Genomic DNA, 23,097 nt, shown 5'->3' on the forward strand with positions numbered 1-23,097 from the left:
CATAAATCAGCTCCTAGACCGGGTCTGTAACGTGCGTTAGTCTACATACATGGAAATACGCAAGTTCTGCAGATCAGTCAAAGTGGCTTTCATTGAGCACCAAAACAACCGTTAAATACATATTCTTTTAATATTTTAACAGTACAAATTATATCAGACTTTTAGAAACATGACATGAGAAATACATCGCTTCACATTTCTGAATATCATAATTCATTAAGAACATTCCGGGCCACTGAGAAATCACCTGAGAGAACGAGTTAGGAAACCTTTTCAGATCGATTAAGGACTTTACAACGAACCGAAGGTATGAAATACCTCCTCTGCCGCACACACCGGTACAAACGATTACAACAAAGACCCTTTGTCGGTCAGCTTCATACCTTCTTTTTTTAGCTCAAAAATAAAAAAACATCAAAAAAATATTCAACATTTCACAACATATTGAGGAGTTGGTCATACAAAGTGTGCAAAATGTCACCGACTTCCAGCTTCCACATGACCGTGGCACTGGGGGTCAAAGGTCACAGATGTCAGACAGGTCCTGTACAACCAACATCACTGATGCTAAAACAATATCGAAATTAAATCAGAGCGGTTTGAATGTATCAAAAACAATCTTTACAATGTTGCATGATCAACAGCGGATTTGCATGAAGAAGTTTTTCACACTTTAACATTTGGATCCTAAAATTGTTAGAGGGAAAAAACCTATGTTGCTAAAGAATACATTACAAATAAATACTCAAAACAGTTTTTACGGTTTACTTCAGATTTATTAAATGAGACACAAACCGTTAAATCGCAATTAAAGTGAAACTACTAAACTGAAGTGAACTGGAGCTTCATCGCTGACGTCAGCGGAGTAAAGATTCTGGATCGTGCTTTAAATCAAAAGTTAGCAGCGGTCGCCTGTCTGGCATTAGAACTCGGCTCGGCGTGGCGCATGGGTAGGGATGGTGCACTGGGAACCGCAAGGTTGGTGGTTAACCCCGAATTGCTCCCCGGGCAACAATGTAAAAAGCCATGGGTTAAAAAATGCAATGCAAGTCGCTTTGGATAAAAGCGTCAGCTAAATGACCTGTAATGTAAAAAAACAAATAGTTCAACTTTTAAAGGGGGCGCAAGGTTTCAATCAGAATACAGTTTGTACCTGAACCCCCCCCGCCCCCAGGTGACGTGGAATGTGTGCACCGCTAGCTCACAAGCTAGTTAGCTGTGTGGCTAGAGGGGTCGTGCAGTGGGTCGGTATCAGTGCGATTAAAACGATTTATCAGATTATAAACTTGGCTGAGAAGTAAGAAAGCTAATTGGATAAAGAGAGAAAATTAAGCCAGATTAGTTTCCTCCCTGTGCGGTTGTGTTCAGAGTCAGCATTTGGTCAAAAGTGTATAAATTCATCTATAAAGTCATTTATGAAAGCAGTCTGCTGATGTCCCGATTTATACACAATGTTAACTTGATGATTCGGGATTTTCAAATGTCACCGTGAAGTATGAATAAAAACTTTAGACATTTTAAGAACATGATGTAAACTCAACCACGTAAAAACACATTACCTCTGGCTGTGTGAGCTTGTCCCTCAGTCGGGGGTCAAAACGCTCTTAAACTAAATGACGGCAGCAGTTTCGGACGAACCCGGGGAGGAGTGCAAAGATCCTCGCAGGGTCAAGCCTCCGGTCGGTGCCACCGACGTCAGAACACTGATGATCCAGAGAAGTTCAGCCTCACAGAGCACCACCGGACGCACCGCAGCTGTAACCATGGGGACCGCAATCCTCACAGAGGACAGCTCGGCCTCAGATCAACGACACCGACGGGAAAACGTCACAGCAGAGCAGGTGGAGGAGGGGGGGGGGGGTTGGGTCAATCAACCGATGATGTAATTCAGCCGGTGTGATCGATCCAACAATACGACAGCTCTTTGAGGTACACACTTTAAGAAGGTACTAATGTCCCAACTGAGGGATTTTGTTGAGGATATCCATGTTATCCAATCGGATGAATGCGCTTCATATCAGCAACAAGGCCATTTCCTTAATTATTCGTCCCCCAAAAGGTGCTAAATTCCAAATTCTGAGCATATAGATATTAATAACGACCACCGCTGTCATGGTAAACAACCCTACCGGGATGCATGTGGGTGCCCAGCGAGTAACGCCCCCCCCCCCCAAGAACCTCCTGAGATATAAAAACACCACAGGACGGGACTGAAGCAGAACGACATCAACTCAACAGCCAACACGACGACACCTTTACACCGAGGAGCTGTGTGTATATTACAGCAAGTCTATTGCGTCTCTGTTCCGAGGGCAGGGGGTTGGGGGGGTGTGGGGGGTCACAGCCAGGCGACATTTACACGGTCTGAAGAGGAAACACGTCAAATTCAGAACTTTTACAACCACTGAACTCTCAAGTGGGGAAAATAATATTTTGGTTGATATACCAGTCTGCAGCGCCCCCTCGTTGTCTTTAGGAAAATATTGAACACCACGAAGGGGGGTCGGTGGGGGTGTCGGGGCCGGGTCAGGTCCACGCCACTTTGCGTGAAATGGCCTGTTTGAAGCACTCGGGCTCGGTGTTGCCTCCGGGCCGCAGCGCCCTCTCCAGGCTCACCAGCATGTCCTGGTGGCCCTCCCTGATGTTGATCGGGTACTTGGCCCTCAGCAGCTCGTACGCGGCGATCAGCCTCATGTTCTGTTTCACCATCAGGTACTGGATGATGCACGTGGGTGCCAGAGAGAAGCCGTCTCGGCAGTGCACCAGGACGCGCTTCCTCTTCTCGGTGGAGGCGTCGATGCACCCGTTGATATCCTCGAAGCAGCGCTGCTTCAGGGACGGGCCGTCGCCCAGGGCGTCCGGCACGTCCCCGATGTCCACCTTAAGGCGGGACCAGCTGTGGCGTGCGCCGCGGGAGCAGGTGCACGGTATGAGGCTGAGGCTGGGGCCCGGTTCTCCCGGCACGCTGCTCATGTCGATGATGCTGTCGATGTTGTTGCGGCACAGAGTGCGCCCGTTGTAGGCCGCGTTCAGGTTGCCGACATAGATGTAGTCCGTCACCCTGGAGATGACTGGTTCGGAGTACTGGAAATGCTCGTGGCCGCTGGGTTTGGGCTCCGGTGTGTCCGGGCCCCTGGCGCCCGCCGGCCCCGTGGCCGCTCTCCGGCTGTAGTTACGCAGCTTCTTGGAGCCTGAGCGGGACGGCGGGTTGGAGTCCGACTCGGAGCTGCTGTTCCACGGCGGGGAGAAGAGCGAGAAGCGGCTGGAGGACTTGGTCTTGTTGAGGATCTCCACCGGGCTGGGCAGGCTGGAGCTGGACGCCGTTGTGGAGGCTGAGGCGCAGAACAGAGACGCTCGCTCCAGAGACCCGGTGCTGCTGGCGGCGCCTACACTGTGGGCCTGCTCCATCTGAGAGAGGGACACACACACACACACACACACACACACACACACACACACACACACACACACACACACACACACACACACACACACACACACACACACACACACACACACACACACACACACACACACACACGTTCAGTCCGGATGTCCAGTTAATTTCAATGTGGCACTTACTGATATAACCCTGTGACACAGTATGTCAGTATGGAACAACAACATGTAAAGTTTTCTAATCACATTTTGAATCCTCTTTAACAAACGATAGTGTGGTTGTTTCTGTGTGGTGGTACACCACATGCCTCCCTTTGTGTGTCTGCATTCAAAATGGTCTCAAACACAATGATTGATCGAGCAGGAGCAGCTTTGGACGTACCTGAGCTTTGAGGTTGTTCTTCCACTCCTGCGTCTCCAGAGCTCTGAAGCGCCCACTGCTGTCGGAGGAGACCGACATGCAGAGGGGCCGGTGTGCTCGGGGGAGGAGCTGGGGGGTGAGGGCCACGGGGATGGGCCTGGCATCGTGTGCGTGCTCGCTCCTACTCATCATCAGGTTTGGACAGGAGCCTGGGACACACAGGACGGACATTGGAGATCAAAAGCCAGAAGAAAAACAATAAATAATTGTGTTTTTGTTAAACTAGTTATTTCTTGATAGTCAACGAATTTAAGAAAAACAGAAACAAATGAAAAAAAAAAAAACAGTACCTTTTGCACCAGAAATAATAACCTATATTATTCTTCAGTTATTTTGTCATCCTGTCAAATTCCCTTTGTATCCATGGCAACCGTCAGACCGGAACAACCAATACAGTTGAAGACATTTAACAGCAGAGTACAAGCGTAAAGAACGGCATGCCCCCGTATCACTCAGACATACTTAAATATATAATAAACTTACTCTTGTAATTTAAAATCTCAAATGTATGAAACTTCTTCATTGGGTGGGAAATCAAACACTAGCTTGACAGCAGGAATTTTAACTCGAGAAGAAAAATGTCTTCATCCAAATGATGAGAACAGTCGTTTAAGATGTTGGAAATACCTTCAGCTTTTTGTTAAAAAGTCATCTATAAATGTTTATGCATTCAAGCATCACTTGGCAAACATTTCACTCCGTTATCACAGGCGATTTGCCCTACCAGCACATAGTGAGAAGGACTGAATCTGCAGAGCGTTGTGGGGCCTCAGCGGGCTGTGGAGGCTTCTCACTGCACCTGCGGACAGAGAGGTCACCTTGCATGGCGGGTAACGGTGTGCAGCATTTACGGTCTGCAGGAGGCACGACGAGCAGCAGCCTTACCGATCCTCCCGTTCCGCCTGCAGAGCACCTTTCTATCCAGCAGTTCGTGTGCACTCGGGTCTTTGTTTCGCGCTTCCTCGGCTTCCATGTCCCGCCTCCTGCTGACAGAGGCACTGAAACCAGGCTCAGGCCGCCCGTCATCTTCGGCATGCGGAGCGGCACTTCAGCTCCGTCGGACGGGCATCGCTCCGGCGGCCCGCGGGCGTGGACGTACTCTGCTACTAGCATAGGTTAGCATATGCTAACTTAGCTACTAGCATAGGGTATCCGCTAGCCTACAATCATAGGTTAGCTTATGCTAACTTAGCTACTAGCATAGGGTATCCGCTAGCCTACAATCATAGGTTAGCTTATGCTAACTTAGCTACTAGCATAGGGTATCCGCTAGCCTACAATCATAGGTTAGCTTATGCTAACTTAGCTACTAGCATAGGTTAGCCGCTAACCGCCGGTTACTTCCGCCCCGGGGAAGAAGCGAGCAAACTGAAGCATCCGGACCGGGGCACGATCAAACATGACGTGGTTAGCACAAACCATAAAATGTAGCTAACTCGCTACCCGCCGTCCGCTGCCTCTCTGTGGGTAACCGCGGCGTATTGCGCGCAAACACGGACTACCTCTGCATCATAAAGCGGCCACTCTACACCGGCTACTGTCGGTGGCTAACACCGGACACGGGACCGATTTGGCTCCGGTGACTAGGTGCCGAGCACCGGCAACGGCTTCACCAGCACAGCGACGTCACCACCGCGCATGTGAGCCCGACCCCCTGCCGCGCGGGCTCACGCGCGTTGGTACTCGTGTTCCCTGGCTTCTGCCTTCCACTGTGTGTTGAAACGTCCTTTCAGCCTGTTTCCATCGAAGGCTTTCGGTGTGACGTAATTTAACCCGCGGAGGACATGTCGCGGGTCGCATGAATTCCGCAGGTTATTCGCATCTTGAGGCGGAAACTACCTGTAATAACTCGGCGTTATGCGGACTTCATCTAGGGGTGCTCGATACATATACGGGTGTCTCTCAGAGGGGCGGGATTAGTCAGCTTCTCGATAACTTCCCCTGCAGCCGAGCCGGTTGTGTTGATACAGTACACTAAATCCAACAACGCAACGCTTCAATATGGTAAGAACAATGTTTAGCAAATTACATTTTTATGAATACAGTAATAATATAAAGCTTCACAGGTGGAACTACACATAGTTTGAGGTTTGTTTCATTTTATTGTATTTCTCTATTGAAGGTTGTTTCTTGACTTTCGCAGATGTTTTAATGTCGTTGTTTGCTCCTAATATGGATGTTTAACAAAACATTTGTTTCATGCACCTGTGACTTGTTACCTGTTTCATCAGAGACATTTCCTCCTCTAAACTTCATAAATATTCTAATTTAAAAACGTATACAGGCCCAAATAATTGAAACTTTGGAGCAGCTTCAATGTTAACATGCTGCTTCAGTATTAATAATTAAACATGTTTTACTTCAGTGGGAAGATGCCCTGAAGAGTGAGGACTCAAAGTACTACACGTAATGGAGTATTTTTACTCCATTCCACCACATTGACATCAAGTCTTATCCAAGAAACGCGGATCCCATAAAATAAATATATTAAGTCAAACAGCAACTCCTCACTCAAATGTTCAGCATTTTTAACTCAATGAATTAGTTAATAAAAATAAAGAAAATTGTCAGATCAAATTCCTTAAAAGGCAAAACAATGTTAGAATGAAAGTTAACAACTACAAGCATAAATATGAATTGAAAATGAAGATATTAAATATTTCGGATGAAACCCTTTGAAAACATCCATTCAAACAAACATTTAGCTTTAAATCCGTTTGAAGCAGAATAAAAATGAAGACTCACCGTGTGTGTGTCTGTGTAGCAGATGTTTCTCTCTGTGTGTGTGTGTGTGTGTGTGCGTGTGTGACCGACTGAAGCAGCTCGAAGCCCAAACAATTACTCTCCTCTTCCTCGTTTAATTGGACGTCTCCTGATGTCGTGCTCTCCATAGTGAAATGTGAGTACGTCTCGCTGCCGTCGGTCAACAACATTTATCAGGTTATATCTACACTTAAACACCTCATTTCTTCATCTCCAAAACCCCAAAAGGTTTCAACAAACACGACTCTCAAATTAAACAATTCAAGTTAAATACATGAAAAAAAAAGAGTTCTGACAATTGTCTTTGCTTCATTTCTTTTTGGATCGTCCCATAGAGCCATACGGAGGGACTTTGAATGGATGTCCTGGAAACCGTCACAAGATTGCTTTGTATTGAAGGTACAAGTGCCAAGTGGATTCCTTCTGAATGGTGGGAAAGCATAAATACTCAAGTAGTGTACTCAAGGAATATCTGGAATTAAACTTCTGCTCCACCACGTAGAGGTACATGTAGTACTTTTTACTTCAATGCATCTTAGAGGTACATGTACTTTAAAACTCACTACATCAATACTGTAATTATCTTGTATTGTTGTATTTTAACAAAGTTACTGTTCCAAAACTAGCCGGTAGAATATGAAGCTGCAACATGAAAAACACGAACCAATCAATAATTACTGTACAATAATATAATAAATGTTACTCTGCACAAAGACTACATCTTTTGGACCTTTGAATATATTTGTTGTACTTATACTCCAGTATAAGATCTCAGCCCTTTAAAACCGTTGAGTTTTTTTTCCTGCCTACCAATGTAGGTACACAAATAATGGACGTATCTTGCACAGGCCCATAACTGTTTGGTACTTTGTTGTTTGTCCTCTGGGGACTCCAGATGTGTCTCAGGCGTGTTTCCTGCAGGTAAACGGAGATCAGGTGCAGTGAGAAACTCGCAAGCTCAGCGGTGATTAACGAGTCGGATCTCTTGAGGCCGGAACTCAAACCTGCTGAGCTCCGCTTGATTGTCTTCTGGTTTCCGGGGCAACAGACTCACAACCTCCGCTTAACAACGCTGCGCTTGCTGCCTTGCTAAAGGGAGGCTGGCGGCAGGGGTAAAAGTTTAAAGCGAAGCAATTACAAGTGTTTAATTTGATATAAAAGTAATAAAGCGTAATGGAGTCACACAACTGAGTAAATCCCTAGAATAACGGAGATAAATTTAAGACAAATAATGAAATATAAATTCAATAATTATAAGCATTTTCCAAATTTCTTAATTGTTTTAGGTGAATATTTATTTTACATTTCTAATAGGTTTATTTACTCCTACCGAATGAATGACCCAGAAGCCCCTTGCAAAGCCAGATGATTGACAGGTTGGCTGTCAAGGGATGAAAATGAAAATGATCATTTGTATTTATATATATATATATATATATTTATATATATATATATATATATATATATATATTTATATATATATATATATATATATATAATTATTCAATTTACATTTTGTTCACGTTAAACTGACTCAATTCGGTCATCATGTTCCTAAAGAGGTTTTGCGTTACATTTTGTGCAGTGAAATACACGTAAAAAGACAGAGGTTATTTCATTTAATTAAAACATGTGTTTTCTTTTTAGGAAGATAAAAATGAATCATCCATAAACATTGGCCATGAGGTTTTGAAATAAGGTGAGGCGTTGCGCAAAGAGAAAGTCTCTCATTTTACTAAAATCCCAGGCGACTCTTGAGGATCTTCCCTCAGAAGGGTAGTTTATTGTGGAGGGGCAGCTTCCTCTTGAGGCTCAGCGTGGCGTTGACCTGCTGGGCTGACAGCAGGCTGTGCCACTGGGCCACGGGGCGCCTCGGGTTGGACAGCATGTCGGCCCAGTGCCTCAGCTGGTTCCCCGAGGCGTCGCCCCCCAGGAAGAGCTTTCCTATGGGGTCGTTCCGTGACACCGTGTCGTGGTCCCACACGGAGATCACCAGGTTCACCCTCTGGGGACCGGGAAGGCAGACGGTTCTTATTCATCTTTGATCAGTAGGAGTCTCGATTTAAAATTCAATGACGCTGAGAATGTGAATTATGTTATTCATAGATATCTATCTCTTAAATGTCCCACTTGGTAAATTTCTGGTTCTCTTTGCTAAATAGACCCTTATTATAAAAAGGTGGCCTGTGTAATGTGTATGTTCAGGTGTTTAAAACTAATATCAGGTTGTGTTTATCGCCCCCCCTAACCTGGATTTGGTCAAAAGACACGTCGAAGGTGAAGGACTCGTTGTAATAAGGGTTCAGCGTCTTCTTCTTGATGGACGTCTTCCTCTTCTTCCACTTCCTCTTGTCCAGAGCCAGCTGCACCTTCACGTACGGATCTGTGAGCATATTAGCACATTAGCTTGTTAGCGTCACGCAAACAGGAAATTAACTGATCCTTGTTCAAAAAGATTTACTTGTCTGAGATGTTAAAGAGCCTGTAGCTAAAACAAAAAAACCTAGATTTTAATTAATTAATGAAATAATCAATCTGTGGATGTCTGTGTGGAGAAATGATTTGATGTAATTGAGGAAGTATTTCGCTCAAGATGATAAAACACTGAAGCGTTAAAAAATGTAAACTTTATAACCGTAAAACACACAAACTTTCAAACTTAAATAATAATACACTGAAACATTCGGTCCTAACTACCTATGTCCTGCCTTCACCTACGTACCTACGTCTACAAGCTACACCTTTCTTTAGGTCTGTCTATGGGTCACCTTTGTGACGATTATGATGCAGTATTCCTCCGTTCAAAGTGAAATAAAATGCTTAACCCAATCCTGTTGCTCATTTAAACTAGTGAATAAAATTAAGCTCGCCAGAGTTCTCTCTAGTTTGGGAAGCTCTCAGTCTGACCTGAGGATCCCCCGGTGTCCATGCTCTTCAGGTCTTTGGCCTCCAGCACCACCACCGTCAGCTTGGAGGTGGTGGGAACGTAACGCAGCGAGAAGCAGATCTCCCCCAGATTCTCCTCCTGGAGCACCAAGAAGTCACAAAACAGAGAACCAGATCTGAAACTGATCCAAACTACAAAAACAACACCTATGTTGTAAATAAAAACTAAAAAGAACTATAACGCCAATCCAGAGAAAACTAAACCTCAAACTTGGCGGGCTCGGCGAGGTCCTGCCACTCCTCGATGACCCGGTTCCAGTCGACACTGCAGAGGTCCACTCGGATCTCCCCCATGATTTCGTGTTTGGTGAATCTATTGAAGTCGAAAATCTGCATCACCGCTGTCGACTTCAGCAGCGACGACTTTGATATCTGTTAAAATAGTAATCACAGAGCAACAACTTTATATCTCAGGTTATTGATCACTTTGGTTTCCTTAGGGGACGTCACCAGCGGTTTACTTTTGTATCTTAAATTTAGTTATGTGTTGATATTGCTACACATCCCTAAAGGTTCATGTTGATATTGTTGCACATCACTAAAGGTATGTGTTAGTATTGTTGCACATCACTAAAGGTATGTGTTGGTATTGTTGCACATCACTAACAGTATGTGTTAGTATTGTTGCACATCACTAAAGGTTCGTGTTGATATTGTTGCACATCACTAAAGGTATGTGTTAGTATTGTTGCACATCACTAAAGGTTCGTGTTGATATTGTTGCACATCACTAAAGGTATGTGTTGATATTGTTGCACATCACTAAAGGTATGTGTTAGTATTGTTGCACATCACTAAAGGTTCGTGTTGATATTGTTGCACATCACTAAAGGTATGTGTTGATATTGTTGCACATCACTAAAGGTATGTGTTAGTATTGTTGCACATCACTAAAGGTTCGTGTTAGTATTGTTGCACATCACTAAAGGTTCGTGTTGATATTGTTGCACATCACTAAAGGTATGTGTTGATATTGTTGCACATCACTAAAGGTATGTGTTAGTATTGTTGCACATCACTAAAGGTTCGTGTTGATATTGTTGCACATCACTAAAGGTTCGTGTTGATATTGTTGCACATCACTAAAGGTATGTGTTAGTATTGTTGCACATCACTAAAGGTATGTGTTAGTATTGTTGCACATCACTAAAGGTATGTGTTGGTATTGTTGCACATCACTAACAGTATGTGTTGATATTGTTACACATCACTAAAGGTATGTGTTGATATTGTGTAACTTAAAGATACCTCGTACCTGGAAGCTGAATCGCTCGTTGAAGGTGGGGCTCAGTGTGTTTCTGAACACTTTGGTCTCAAAGGTTTTGGATTTGTCTGGGCAAGTGTAGACTTTGACGTACGGGTCGGAGCTTCCTCCCAGGTCCATGGCCCTCAGGCTGTCCGCCTGTTTGATTCCTACCGTGAGCTGTGGCAGACGGGCAGGAAGCAGACCTTGAGTGAGTTAAAGGGGCACTGAGACAAAGTCAATGCAAAGACAAGAAAGACGCTGTGTCATATTTATGTAGAGACAGGTGGAAACTATGCATAAAGATTTTTGTGTATAAACCATAGGCGAATATGACGTATTTACGTAGATATGATGACATGCTGAGATGATATATATAAGAAGTGTTGATGCAGCAGCTACTGTGTAAGCTTAGCCTAGCACTCATACCTCAAGATTACATTCAGAAAACAAGCTTTTTAAAAGTTATGTCATTGCTGTCTTGGGGCGTGCATTAAATAGACATGAATTTGGACTTTTTACCAATTGGCATGTTGTTATGGCTTCCTTTTAATCCTTGTACTGTGATTAAATTACATTAAATCTTCTCATTTCGGCTTGATACATCTATACTAAGCTTGTAGACGTTGCCTCACGAATGTCCTCGATCAATATGACTGGACATGGCTTGAAGAATACAAGTGTCTTCAGAATTAAAATAATGTGAGAGTCTGCCATCCAAGTGGCATTGTGGGTAATGTAGGCACCATGTTTTGACAAGGAGGGAGAATATGTGGAACAAAACTGAGGATATCAGTGATTCTGCGGGATCGATTTTGACTCTTCTTGTTTTGCTGTGACCCCGCTGCGGGGCGGAGTTGAGGCCCAGGGGGGACGTGCTGGTCTACTCACCACGGACTCAGCGGCGTTGTAGTCCAGAGAGTAGAGCAGCTTTCCCCTCGGCCGTTTGGTCGAGCCGTAGCCGACGTCCGACACGTCGGGCTGAACCTGAAGCACAGGAAGCACATCTTCTCAGAGCAGAGACGAGGAGGAAGCAGAAAGAAGGATTCGAAATTTGAGGCCAAGAGAAGTGCCAGACGTAGAGAACTCCAGGCAGGGATGAAGACAGGCTAAGTTCCTTCATCGTTTTTCTAGAGCTTCCCAGAAAAGGACTAGCAGTGATGAGGAAACGTCTTATCGACGCTCACCAGAGCTGTCGTGGTTTTTCCGTTCACGCCCTTCAGATCAATCTTCTCGTTCTTCTTCTGCTTCTTCTTCTTCCCTTTGCAGCAGCACTTGGCGCAGATGCAGATGCAGCAGATCAGGATGAGCAGAGCGCCGGCCACAAAGATTGCGTAGATTGCCCATCGAGGCACTGAGGGGAACATTTAACTTTAACATTAACGGATCATGTCCTCACACAACATTATTCATCCTCTTCACACATACAAGAGATGTTCTGCTTGGTAAACCTTCAGAGCCCGGTGAAGCTTTTAATTGACCGTATATATATATTCAACATATTATATCATATTTTGAATTATATTGAATTTATATATATATATATATATTAATTATGAAGGTGCTGAACTGGACAGATGAGCTGAATCGCTCATCGCTCGTTGAAGGTTTATGGTCTTAATCTCTAGTTTCACGTCTTCAACACAGCATGATGTTCATTTAGTAAATAATGGTCCATTTAGAGTCAAACAGACTATAAAACAGGGGATGCTTTAGGGCGGGGCTAGATGCTGATTGACAGGTCACTACCAGAGGGGTAAACGGCACAGAACAGCGTTCCACTTGAACTCTTTCACAATATGTTTTGACTTCATGGAAGTTAATTGCAATATTCTGGTCAACTCAAAATATCTTATTCAGTGTTTAATTGTGGCTCCGCCCTCTAGTATCACTTATGGTTGCAAAAAAAAAAAGATTGCGACAGCCGTAACATTTGTGGCCACAAATTGAAAAACCCAATTTCTTATACTTCTGATACGCCATGTACTTTCAGCTAATATTCCTGTACTTTTTGGAATGACTTTTACTCACAGGGGATCTTGTTAAGGAGGTCGTTGACAAGGTTGGCGGCGGCGGCGGCGACTGGGTTGAGGGTGGAGTTGGAGGTGGAGTTGGTCACTGGCAGGGCGGTGGTGACGGGATGAGAGGAGTTGGGGGTCGGGTGGAAGGAGGACATGATGAGGAGGACGAAGAGAAGATCTGAGGAGGAACGAGAGGAGGAAACCTTCAGTGTGGACGTAGACACAGAAAATAACAAGAAACTTAACACGTCATTAATTAAACAGCACTTTTACTACACGACTTGTATTCAAACTCATAGTTTGTTACTTTTGCAGATCTAAAAACAACAACGACACATAAGCTGAGTAGCTTCCTATTTCGTTTTGTGTATTTTGAATTTTCTCAAAACATAAAGAAACCTAATTCCTGCAGTTTAACACAAACGTTCAAACATTTACAGAACATTTATACAACTGAAAATAATACAAAGGGAGCCACAAATCTTATTAACAATTAAAATAACATTTTGTTAAAGAAGCCTGAGACATGATGTGAACACATTGAAATACTCGGTTTCTTGAATATTTCCATTTTACTGCACTACAATAATTTCCAACTTTGCATTATTTTTTTTAGTCATAAAATGTTGTTGCTTCGTACTTCTTTCGATATAAAGGAAGCTTCATCACAAACATCTGGAGATTGATTGTTTATAGTGGACAGGAAGCAACTAAAGCAAGTAGAAGTAGAAAAGATTGGAAAGTGAAGGTACCTTAAATGTGTACCCGATCGCAGTACCTGAGTAAATGTACTTCCACCAACAGTGACGTACAAAACCAAACATCAGGAATTCCGACATGACTGGGTGGAAACTCCACCTTCAGCCTCCGCCCTGAACAAACAGCTCGTCGGCCTCTGATTCTCTGATAACGAGAACAAAGACCCGGGAGGAATCAGTCAGCTGATTCTCAGGATGAAAACCCTCGATCCGTCTGACTGTTTGGGTTTTAAACTTGAATACTTAGGCAAACAGAAGTACAAGTGGAAAAAGTTCTTCCATATAGACAAACGGACTGAAACAAGGACCAAAGATAGAGTCTTACTATTAATTAATTAATTATTATTATTAAACGGTGCTTTTTTTGGTCAGGATTTGGGCCGTTAAACTTTCGACCTGCTTCAGGTGCACAAAGCTAAACGGAGTCAAACAAGATGACCAACGAGACAAACCTACTTCCTTTTTTTTTAACTTCCTAAGATTGTAACAGCTAATAACATATTTTAACATCATTTATATGCAGTTTTACCATTTAGTCGTGTTTAAAACTCCCTTCTGCTGGACAAGATTTGTTTGTATTGTTGACATTTGAAATCTGAATCAACCTTCAAAATGCTAGAACTATTTCCAAAAACATATTTTTACTGAAGTAAATATTGCACTTTAATCCAGTTGTTGCCTGTCAGCTATAAAAAGAAAATATTTAAATCGCTTTCTGTCTTTTTAGCAATCTGACAGCATCATAACTTACAACCCTAATAATATATTATAGTAATACATAAAGAAATATATTTTCAGGTGTTCATCAATTATGAGGAAAAATATTAAGATGTTTATTTAAATAAAGAAACATAAAAACTTCAGCCCAACTATAATAATAGTTGAAAAATAACCCTCATTCAAACATCAAAGATCCAACGTGCTTTTATTTTCTTCTATTATTAGCATATTCAATATTAAACACACACCACCGCCAAAATAAAAGCCGAAAACATTTTACTCACTAGAGATGAGTTCGACAGAAACGACGACATCCCAGAAGAGTTTCTGACTCAGAGAATAAAAGAGGAGGAAGGAAAGGAAACTTCTCCCTCCCCCTCCTCCTCTTCCTCCACACTGAACTCAGCAGGAAGACATCAATCGTCTCCTCAAATCTCACAACCTCTACTTCAGTAAAAGTACTCAAACTGTGTAGAAATACTTAATAGTAAAGGTTCTGCTATTAAAATCAATATTCTTCTCTAAGAGGTAGTGGAGTAGAAGTAGGAAAGAGCATTAAACGGAAATACTAAGTAGAAGTACCTGAATATTGGACTTAATGGAGGATTAGTGGACACAATTGACATGATGTATAAGGACCTGGGACTGAATCGTCCTCTCATACGTGACCGCAGAGACATAGACTGTCCCTTTAACCTCAAAACTTTGTCACTTTGTTTCGTAAAGAAAATGTTCACGCGATCTTTGTTGATCGAACACAAACACACACACTCACGCGTAGGCTCACTCTCACTCACACAGAATACAGTTATGTACTTTAACAAACGTATTTGTCATTTTGTTTTTTTAAATCACATATTGAACCAATTGATCAATAATTTGAAGACTGAATGCAGGAAATGGAAATAAAAGATAAATAACATAATATAATAACAAAGAAACGACAAAACAGAGTAAAACAAAAGAAATGCATGATGGGAAAAAAAGAAGTCCACTTCTGAAGCAGTGAAAGTGTCCACTGTGTTTGAACGAACAAGACAAACAGTAGGACACAAAGGATTAAATGACAATAACGGTACCTTTATGTCACCAGGAGAAGCTCCTCTTTATTTAAATCTCATTCTTCTCTTGTTCCGACGGACGAACAATCTCAGGTTTGATGTTGTGAAGTTCAGGAGTGAAACTTCTGTCCTCAAGTGGGACGACTGTTACCTGCAGCCACACCTGCTGCACACACACCACTCACACTTCAAACAGAGGTGCAGTCGTTAAAATACCAGTTATTCAAATATTCGTGTCGTGAAGTCTCAACCTGAGTGAAAAGAATGAAAAGAATAAATATGACGGTAATAAAGTTCCTCCTTTGATTAACACACATTGGTTTTAATTCAAAGATTAAACTGTGGAATAAATACATAACATTAATAATATATATGGGTTTGTGTATGAGTGAGGTTCTTTTCATAGATTATTTTGTAACGTGTTATTACTTTTTTCTAAAATAAGAGACACCACAAGCATTATTTTAAATAAATAATATCAGTTAAAAGAAAAGCTTCTCAAATGTTTGTTTCAATAAACTGCTGTTTATTGCATTAAATGACGAGATAAACAAGAGCCAATCACAGCGGAGCAATCAGAGCAGGAAACATCTCATCTCCAATCGGTACCAGCAGGTGAAGAACTTGGTGAAGAATGGTTTTAGTTATTTTAAGCTGCGAGTCGTTCACCGGCCTTCCTCCTCCTCTGGCGTTCCAGCCTCCTCGATACACCAATAGTCTCCATGGCAACAACACAGGTTAAAACTCTACACAGACCCTTTAAAGCCCAAAAGCGAAGTTTTCCATAAATAAATCAGCAGACAATTTCAGATTAACTACAAAAAGAATCTGAAAAATGAAACCAAAAAAAATAAATAAAAGGTGCTCTTTTGTTTGACACTTTTTATTTCACCATTTCCCATCTCAATGGGATTTAAAGTATGGGCCGGGGCAACAAATTTGATTTTGAAAAAAGTGACTTCATTTAGTCCAAAGACAAGCTCTGGGGATCAGGTTAATTGGGGACTTTAAATTGCCCGTAGATGTGTGGATGCGAGTGTGAATGGTTGTGTGTCTCTGTGTAGCCCTGCGATTGGCTGGTGACCAGTCCAGGATGAACCCTGTCTATCGCCTGAAGTTGGCTGGGATAGATTCCAGCCCCCACAGTGACCCTGTGTGCAGGATAAGCGGTTTGACAATGGATGGATGGATGGATGGATGGACTTCATTTAATTCCAAATCTGAAAAGCTTTTTCTGCAAAAATGAACTTTCATATTTTATACATCAATGTTGAACTTTTATTATTTGCTGCTGTGATCAAACATCATAAATGTTGAGTTCTGTAAAAAACAGAAATGCTAATGTTCATACCTCCATGGTAGGATTAATAACTGTGCAAATGACTGATCCAATTGAGGACATTTAAATAACTTCAGAACTATATGTGGAGAAGAAAGTTTCCCGCTTCCTCCTCTGCTTGTGGAGGAAGAAGCAGCTTCCTGTTAGGAGACAAGGATCTCCTTGTGGTCCTCATGGAGGCGGAGGATCAGAAGTTGATAGCTTTGCCGAAGGAGGCGGCGAGGTTTGCTTCTCTGAAGGCCTCCGACACCGTCTGCATGAGCAAGATGAGAAGGGGGGGGGGTTGAGGGGAAGGGGGAGGAAGATGCATAGGATAAAGGATACAAAGAGGATTAAAATAAAATGGAGATGTTTTTAATAAACATGGAATATTTATTGTCTTTATGATTGTGAGCTTTTAAAATCGATGGAAAAGATGCTGCATGTTAAAAGGCAAACACAAAATAAATGTTTGAATGTCACTGAATATCAACCTTTCAAATGGAAAATAATGACATTAGAATGACGCGTCAAACCATTCTGAGCAGCTCGACTGACGTGTGTATGTGTGAGAGAGCGTTCACGTACAGGGTGGGCGTGGCAGACTCTGGCGATGTCCTCACAGGAAGCTCCGTACTCCATCGCCAAAGCGGCTTCGTTGATCATCTCGCCAGCTCCCTGCGCGGACGTGAGCAGACCACAGTGCTAATGTAACGGCTAGCATGCTAACTCTGCACAAGCTGATTATGCTAGCCAGCTAAATGTCAACATGTTAAGCTAGCTTAGAGCATCCAACACGCTATACGCCACATCCTCACGGGAACAGAGTTTATCCGCTAACATTCGTTACCATGGTAATAGGGTAGAAAAGGTTTGTTACTTCTAGACTAGAGCTAAATAACTAGCCAGCAGCTAAATGGAAACGCAGATCTCCTGCGAAATGAAAAGGGAGGAGCTCTTACGGTTCCCACGATGTGCGCCCCCAGCAGCCGGTCAGTCTCCTTGTGGCCGAGGATCTTCACCAGGCCGTCGGTGTCGGCGTTGGTTTTGGCTCGGCTGTTTGCTGCAAAGGGGAACTTGCCGACTCGGTATGGGACGCCCTGAGGAGAAAGAGGAGGACTTCAATAACATCTTTCATCAGCGACTTCTGTTCCTCCCAATGATCACTTGTAAGAATCCTTTATTGAGAGAACTGGAATGAATCTTCTCTGGAATTGTTTTTCTTGCATAAACTCGTGTCGTCCCCTGATGATAAGAAACATCTGGAGCGTTTCAGAGCTCAAATACTTCACGTATAAGTTTGATCGACAGACGGAAAAAAAAACATTTTAATGATCAACTCTACCGAAGGTAAAGGACCCGTGTCTAGAGAAGGGCAGTCTGGGTAATTGTGTTGGGAGGGGCTTCATGAAGTGGCCAAAGTCCCCTCAGAGGAATTCCAATCTTTCCAATCACCAATCATCTTGCAAAATATTCACATTGGTTTTTATTTGATTATCAGTCAGCTGTGTGCGCCCCCAGCCCCGCCCACCTCACCTCCTCTTTGAGCTGCTCCTCAGTCTTCCCCACCCAGGCCACCTCAGGGTGCGTGTAGATGACGGAGGGCACACAGTTGTAGTCAATGTGCACGGCGCCGCCCGCCATCCCTTCCACGCAGATGATGCCCTCGTCCTCAGCCTTGTGGGCCAGCATGGGCCCGGCCACCACGTCGCCGATGGCATAGACGCTGGGGGGGGGGGGGGAATTCATTAGAGGAGCTCAATGGGTTTCTTTTATACGTGGGGAAGAAAATCTGATGGTCTTTAACCTGGACCGTGGGTCATAACCCAGCATGAGTACCTGGGGACTTTGGTCTGGAAGCGGTTGTTGACGGGGATCCGGCCTCGGTTGTCCAGCTCGATGCCGACAGAGTCCAGGCCCAGGTTCTGGGTGAAAGGTCTCCTGCCGATGCAGACCAGCAGCACGTCGCAGGTCAGGGTCTCATTCTTCCCTCCGGCCGCCGCCTCCACTCTGAAACAGGCGACAGGTGGCTCACTACGGGCGCTCCGACAGACCTGGGAGGCTTCTCCTGGTTCTACTCACGCCACGTCGATTTTGCCGTCGGGCCTCTTGGTGGCACCCATCACTTTGGTGCCCAGCTTGAACTTCAGGCCCTGCTTCTGCAGGATGCGCTGGAAGTTCTTGGAGATCTCCATATCGATGCCCAGGCCGCCCACGTGGCCCAGGTACTCCACCGCCGTGACTTTGGAGCCCAGACGCTGCCACACGGACCCCTGTAGAGGGGGGTTGGGGGAGGAGAGGGAGGGAGGGTGACTTTGAGGACGTGTGCAGACGGGCTTCAGGCTGCAGCGTTCATAGCAGCTTTAACCTATAATAATAATGATAATTTGATAATTCCTAGAACTTCAGACTAAGTTTTCATTCAACATTTCTATGGATAAAAAACAGCCGTCAATTTCTCCGCCAAACAGAAGCAGTCGCTTAAAGAAAGAATTCTTCCTCAGTGACCCACTGGACCTCAATGTCCTTAGGGGAGGAGGGAGGGGGGGGGGGGCAGAGGTCTAACGGTGAGAGAGTAGAAAGAGAAAGGGTAGCCGGAGGTTGAATAAAGGGCGGCGTGTTCTGTGTTCCGGGCTCTGATTGGACTATTTGTTCAGTAATGTGATGCTGACCAGCTCCACTCCGATGACTCCGGCTCCGATCACGATCATCTCATCCGGAACCTTCTTCAGGGACAGAGCTCCTGTTGAGGACACAATGGTCTCCTCGTCGATCTGAGGGAGACAAACGAAGAAGAAAAACACGACGACAGTTTGATCTTCACAGATTTCACTATTATTATTATTATTATATTATAATCTCAACGATATTTGTATCCTTCACATCCTCGTCCTCTCTGTGAGGCCTACCTGGATCCCAGGGAAGGGTGTGACCTCTGACCCTGTGGCGATGAGGATGTTCTTGGTGTTGATGACCTGCTCGCTGCCGTCCTCCGCCACGGCAGTAACCTGGTTCTTACCGCTCACCCTCCCGTACCCGTTGACATGGGTCACCTGGGGGGGGGGACCCGCAAGGTGAATATGAGCAAGCGACAGTTCAACTTTTAATGAGACAAAGAGACGGAGACATATTGGACCTTGTTTTGTTTGAATAAGTGAGCGATTCCTCCGGTCAAAGCCTTCACTGCTCCGCTCTTCTGAGCCATCATCTTCTCCAGGTTCAACGTGAGGCCAGTAACTGAGGGACCGTTAAACATCAACTCACTAAGAACAACAAGTGAGCTGCTGACTTAACGAAAAAACTGAAATATTCATTTAAAGAAAAAAGGGTTAAAACAGCAAAGATATAAATGTTCCTATTTTCAGCTTGTTGTTTTGGATCATTCATCATGCTGAGGATCATGTATATATAAAATATAGACATATGTGTTTTCGTACATTCGATGCCTCTGCTCTCCAGGTCCTTCCCGTGCGCCATGTGGTAGAAGTATGAGTTGTTGAGCAGCGCCTGCACACAACAGAAGGTCACATCAACTAACGCGCTGTGCAGAGCTCCAACCAGCGCGCTCAGACCACAGAAGAGTAGCCCACCTTGGAGGGGATGCAGCCCACGTTGAGACAGGTCCCGCCCAGCGTGGTGTTCTTCTCCACACACACCGTCTGGAGGAGGGGCCAAGAGAGCGCAGGTTATTTAACAAATAGACCATTAGAAGTATTCTGAATGTGTGAAGCGAATTATCGGTGACCATTTAGCTGTTATCGATATCTTTGATTTTCTATTCATGAATTGATGCTTCCTGCACTCTGCAGAATGTATATATTAATAAATAATATGAATAACTTGATTATTTATCAAACAGTACGGTAAAAAACATCCACGGATGCAGGACGCATTGCTATTGGCACCCAAGAGGTTGGAGGTCGCTCACCTTGAAGCCGAGCTGCGCCGCTTTGATTGCGGCGACGTAGCCGCCCGGCCCGGAGCCGACCACCGTGACGTCTGCATCGACTGCGGAGGCAACGCAACACTTTCATCAACAGCTCGTAACCCTGGGCGACGGAGGGTCGACCAGTCACTCATAACAAAGCTTCAGATCTGAAGCTGAACATGCTTTTATTGTGAAATTACCAGGAAAGCAGTAACTGTCACAGCTCGATGATCATGATTAAGACTTTATGAAATCATGAAGTACATTTCAGACCAAATGAGGATGGCAAACAAACAGCAAACATACATTGTGCAAAATGAGCTGATTATTTTCGGATGAGGAAAAAGTCAAAGGATGAAACATACACATGTCTTAAAGCTTTTGTTTGCACATTTGATCTTTATGTTCTCGTTGAATATGAGGTCAACGAGGAAGACTGACGAGAAGGAAGTACTAGAGAGGAATAATGTAGAAATAACTCATTTAGTTCAACTCTACTAACTTGCTGATTTTTTCATTTGTATTATTTAAAGTCGTTTTATGAAAAGCTACAACTCATGTCACTCTTCCTCTGAGTGACAGTGTGGATCAAATACCTACTTTAGATTCCTCGCAGCCCCCCTCCCTTTAACCGATGGCGGGAACAAACCTGCGATAAGATTTAAGAGTTTGACTCACTTGCAGCTTTGTCGGCGTAGGTTCTGACGGACAGCGCTGAGGCGCCGTGCAGTTTGCAGGGAAGGTTGTGGCTCCGCTGGGACGGAAGAGCAAGAAAGGAAACCTTAAACCAGAGTGTCAAAAACCTGACGCGGGCACCACCCGGAATCATCAGGGACGGGATGACATCAGGAGAATCAATCAGTTCCTCTTCTAATGGATTGGATGTTATTCCAGTGCAATGAACAATGTTATTTGAGAACGGTTTTATGGGAAACGCAAAAGCATCCCAGTGATAAAATCATGATTATGTTATAAAGGATGAAATAGATTAGATATTTTTACAGAAAGGAAGTTGTTGTGCAGAAATAAAACACGAGTGAAAACAAAACAAGATTCTAAAAACAAATAATAATTAATAAAAAAAAGGTGCAAAAACATGTATACACCCGTACACATGAAAGGTAATCAATGGGGGTGAAAATAGCCACAAAAGAAAATAAATATAAAATAATGTGGACTAAGAACGTAATCTTCACATGAAGGAACCAGAGAGGGTAAATACATCGACGGGGTTCTTTCTGTCTGTACATCCCTTCGAAGGGGCTCAGCTGCCGGAGCAGGTTTGGGCTTCGGGGCTTTGCTCGGCTGCCAAATGTTGAGCTCCGCGGACCTCTGTGCTGCGCAGCAAGCCAGCACCTCGGAGTTAGCTTCTGTGTTAGCATGTGAGCTTATAGAGACGCTAATGGTGAATTAACATCCCGGAAGAGACGAGCAGAACAATTTAAAATGTAACTTGAACGAGGTCGTGACGACGAGTCGCATAACAGATAGCGTTAGGTAACCGATGCTAGGGACATTAGCATGCTAGCATGGCTGTCATCTGTCAGTTAACAGACGTTAGTTAAGTTGCATCCAGAAAACTTCCCCCTCAACAAAACAACGTTACATACAACGTGTAACGTTACCTAACATCACGAAAGTGAATTAACTTAGTCAATGACGTCACGTGTTTTAAAACATTCGACACACCAAACTAAGGTTAAGTAGTTGATTGTATTTCAATATTTTCCTTATTGCGAATTAATGGAGGGGGAGTTAGAGTTAGACAATGAATGCAATAGGTATTAAGCGACTTATTTCAACAACCCGTTCCCGTTTTCCCGGTGTGGCGTTACGGCCTCTCCGTGCGATTCATCCGGGCCAGAGCGGTTAGCTTGAAGGCTAGCTGAACCAGCCGGGGGATCCGTAAGAATGAAGATAACCGGGTCCCTGGATCGAAGCTGCTCTGAACTACACGTGGCGGGTGATAACTGGACATGATCCGTTCTTACCGTGGCCAGCGACCGGTAAAACTGCGTCCAGCTCTGCATGTTGTCTGTGTGTCCCCCTCACCGGATCCGTAACCTACAGCAGGCCGACAAACCAAGGACTACTACCATTGCGCATGCGCACTACTGGCCAATTAAAATCCGCCCTTTTTAGTCGCCTCCTTATGACGTTAATGGTCGCTGGTCCTTTTATCATAACCGCTCTTTGGGTTTGGAAAGGCTTTAAACTAGTCAAAACTTAAAAAGTAAAAAAGCTACTACAATGATGTGAAACATCTTTGTGAAGTATTAACTTCAGTAAATGTACTATTAGTATATGTACATTACTATTCAGTAAATGTACTATTACATGTACTACTATTAGTACATTTACTGAAGTGACTGTCACACTGTCAGACAGGATGAGTTTAGGATGTGCTGTATCAGGATCAAGTGTCACATCCATTGCAGACTGCTGGACTCTCTTCAGCTCGACCTCATCAAGCAGCTTCTTCATCTGTTTACTAAACATCTCCTCCAGCTGATGCACAG

The 23,097-nt window shown here is 43.9% G+C and overlaps 3 protein-coding genes and 1 long non-coding RNA gene across 5 annotated transcripts; 1 reads left to right on the forward strand and 3 right to left on the reverse strand.

Annotated features, from left to right (window-relative positions):
- Window positions 1–111: 111 nt before the first annotated feature.
- Window positions 112–5,583, reverse strand: LOC120808595 (uncharacterized). Its single transcript, XM_040161592.2, has 4 exons — window positions 4,706–5,583; window positions 4,545–4,619; window positions 3,782–3,969; window positions 112–3,408 (listed from the first exon to the last, which is right to left on the reverse strand). Exons 1-4 carry the CDS (start codon window positions 4,791–4,793, stop codon window positions 2,527–2,529), a joined length of 1,233 nt encoding a protein of 410 aa, XP_040017526.2. The 5' UTR covers window positions 4,794–5,583; the 3' UTR covers window positions 112–2,526.
- Window positions 4,993–7,298, forward strand: LOC120808603 (uncharacterized). The gene is made up of 3 exons (XR_013451224.1): window positions 4,993–5,824; window positions 6,640–6,719; window positions 6,919–7,298. It is a non-coding gene; the product is annotated as an uncharacterized LOC120808603 (long non-coding RNA).
- Window positions 7,299–8,185: 887 nt separating this feature from the next.
- Window positions 8,186–15,491, reverse strand: syt8 (synaptotagmin VIII). Of its 2 annotated transcripts, none has more exons than XM_040161590.2 (9): window positions 15,351–15,491; window positions 12,804–12,971; window positions 11,960–12,126; window positions 11,664–11,759; window positions 10,785–10,952; window positions 9,734–9,901; window positions 9,491–9,608; window positions 8,833–8,966; window positions 8,186–8,588 (listed from the first exon to the last, which is right to left on the reverse strand). In XM_040161590.2, exons 2-9 carry the CDS (start codon window positions 12,946–12,948, stop codon window positions 8,352–8,354), a joined length of 1,233 nt encoding a protein of 410 aa, XP_040017524.2. In that variant the 5' UTR covers window positions 12,949–12,971; window positions 15,351–15,491; the 3' UTR covers window positions 8,186–8,351. The 2 variants fall into 2 exon arrangements, with proteins under 2 accessions (XP_040017524.2, XP_040017525.2); XM_040161591.2 differs by lacking the exon at window positions 15,351–15,491 and adding an exon at window positions 14,556–14,710.
- A 346-nt stretch (window positions 15,492–15,837) lies between these two features.
- dld (deltaD) lies at window positions 15,838–22,721 on the reverse strand. The gene is made up of 14 exons (XM_040161588.2): window positions 22,570–22,721; window positions 21,257–21,332; window positions 20,579–20,658; window positions 20,241–20,309; window positions 20,088–20,157; window positions 19,787–19,887; window positions 19,560–19,703; window positions 19,323–19,424; window positions 18,733–18,923; window positions 18,490–18,660; window positions 18,187–18,376; window positions 17,613–17,750; window positions 17,239–17,328; window positions 15,838–16,924 (listed from the first exon to the last, which is right to left on the reverse strand). The coding sequence occupies exons 1-14, from the start codon at window positions 22,606–22,608 to the stop codon at window positions 16,859–16,861; spliced, it is 1,527 nt and encodes a 508-aa protein (XP_040017522.1). The 5' UTR covers window positions 22,609–22,721; the 3' UTR covers window positions 15,838–16,858.
- Window positions 22,722–23,097: the final 376 nt, after the last annotated feature.

The sequence above is a fragment of the Gasterosteus aculeatus genome, chromosome X (assembly GCF_964276395.1).
Source record: "Gasterosteus aculeatus chromosome X, fGasAcu3.hap1.1, whole genome shotgun sequence".
Classification (NCBI taxonomy): Eukaryota; Metazoa; Chordata; class Actinopteri; order Perciformes; family Gasterosteidae; genus Gasterosteus; species Gasterosteus aculeatus.

Coding starts and splice junctions, on each gene's coding strand:
- dld (XM_040161588.2), bottom strand. CDS start 22,608: ATGCAGAGCTGGACGCAGTTTTACCGGTCGCTGGCCACG. Junction 20,310..20,578: donor CGGCGCAGCTCGGCTTCAAG/GTGAGCGACCTC, acceptor CCCCTCCTCCAG/ACGGTGTGTGTGGAGAAGAA. Junction 17,751..18,186: donor AGGAGCAGCTCAAAGAGGAG/GTGAGGTGGGCG, acceptor CTTTCTCCTCAG/GGCGTCCCATACCGAGTCGG.
- syt8 (XM_040161590.2), bottom strand. CDS start 12,948: ATGTCCTCCTTCCACCCGACCCCCAACTCCTCTCATCCCGTCACCACC. Junction 9,902..10,784: donor ACGAGCGATTCAGCTTCCAG/GTACGAGGTATC, acceptor CTATTTTAACAG/ATATCAAAGTCGTCGCTGCT. Junction 8,967..9,490: donor GGACACCGGGGGATCCTCAG/GTCAGACTGAGA, acceptor ATATGCTCACAG/ATCCGTACGTGAAGGTGCAG.
- LOC120808595 (XM_040161592.2), bottom strand. CDS start 4,793: ATGGAAGCCGAGGAAGCGCGAAACAAAGACCCGAGTGCACACGAACTG. Junction 4,620..4,705: donor CAGGCGGAACGGGAGGATCG/GTAAGGCTGCTG, acceptor CTCTGTCCGCAG/GTGCAGTGAGAAGCCTCCAC. Junction 3,970..4,544: donor GTCCTTCTCACTATGTGCTG/GTAGGGCAAATC, acceptor TGTGTGTCCCAG/GCTCCTGTCCAAACCTGATG.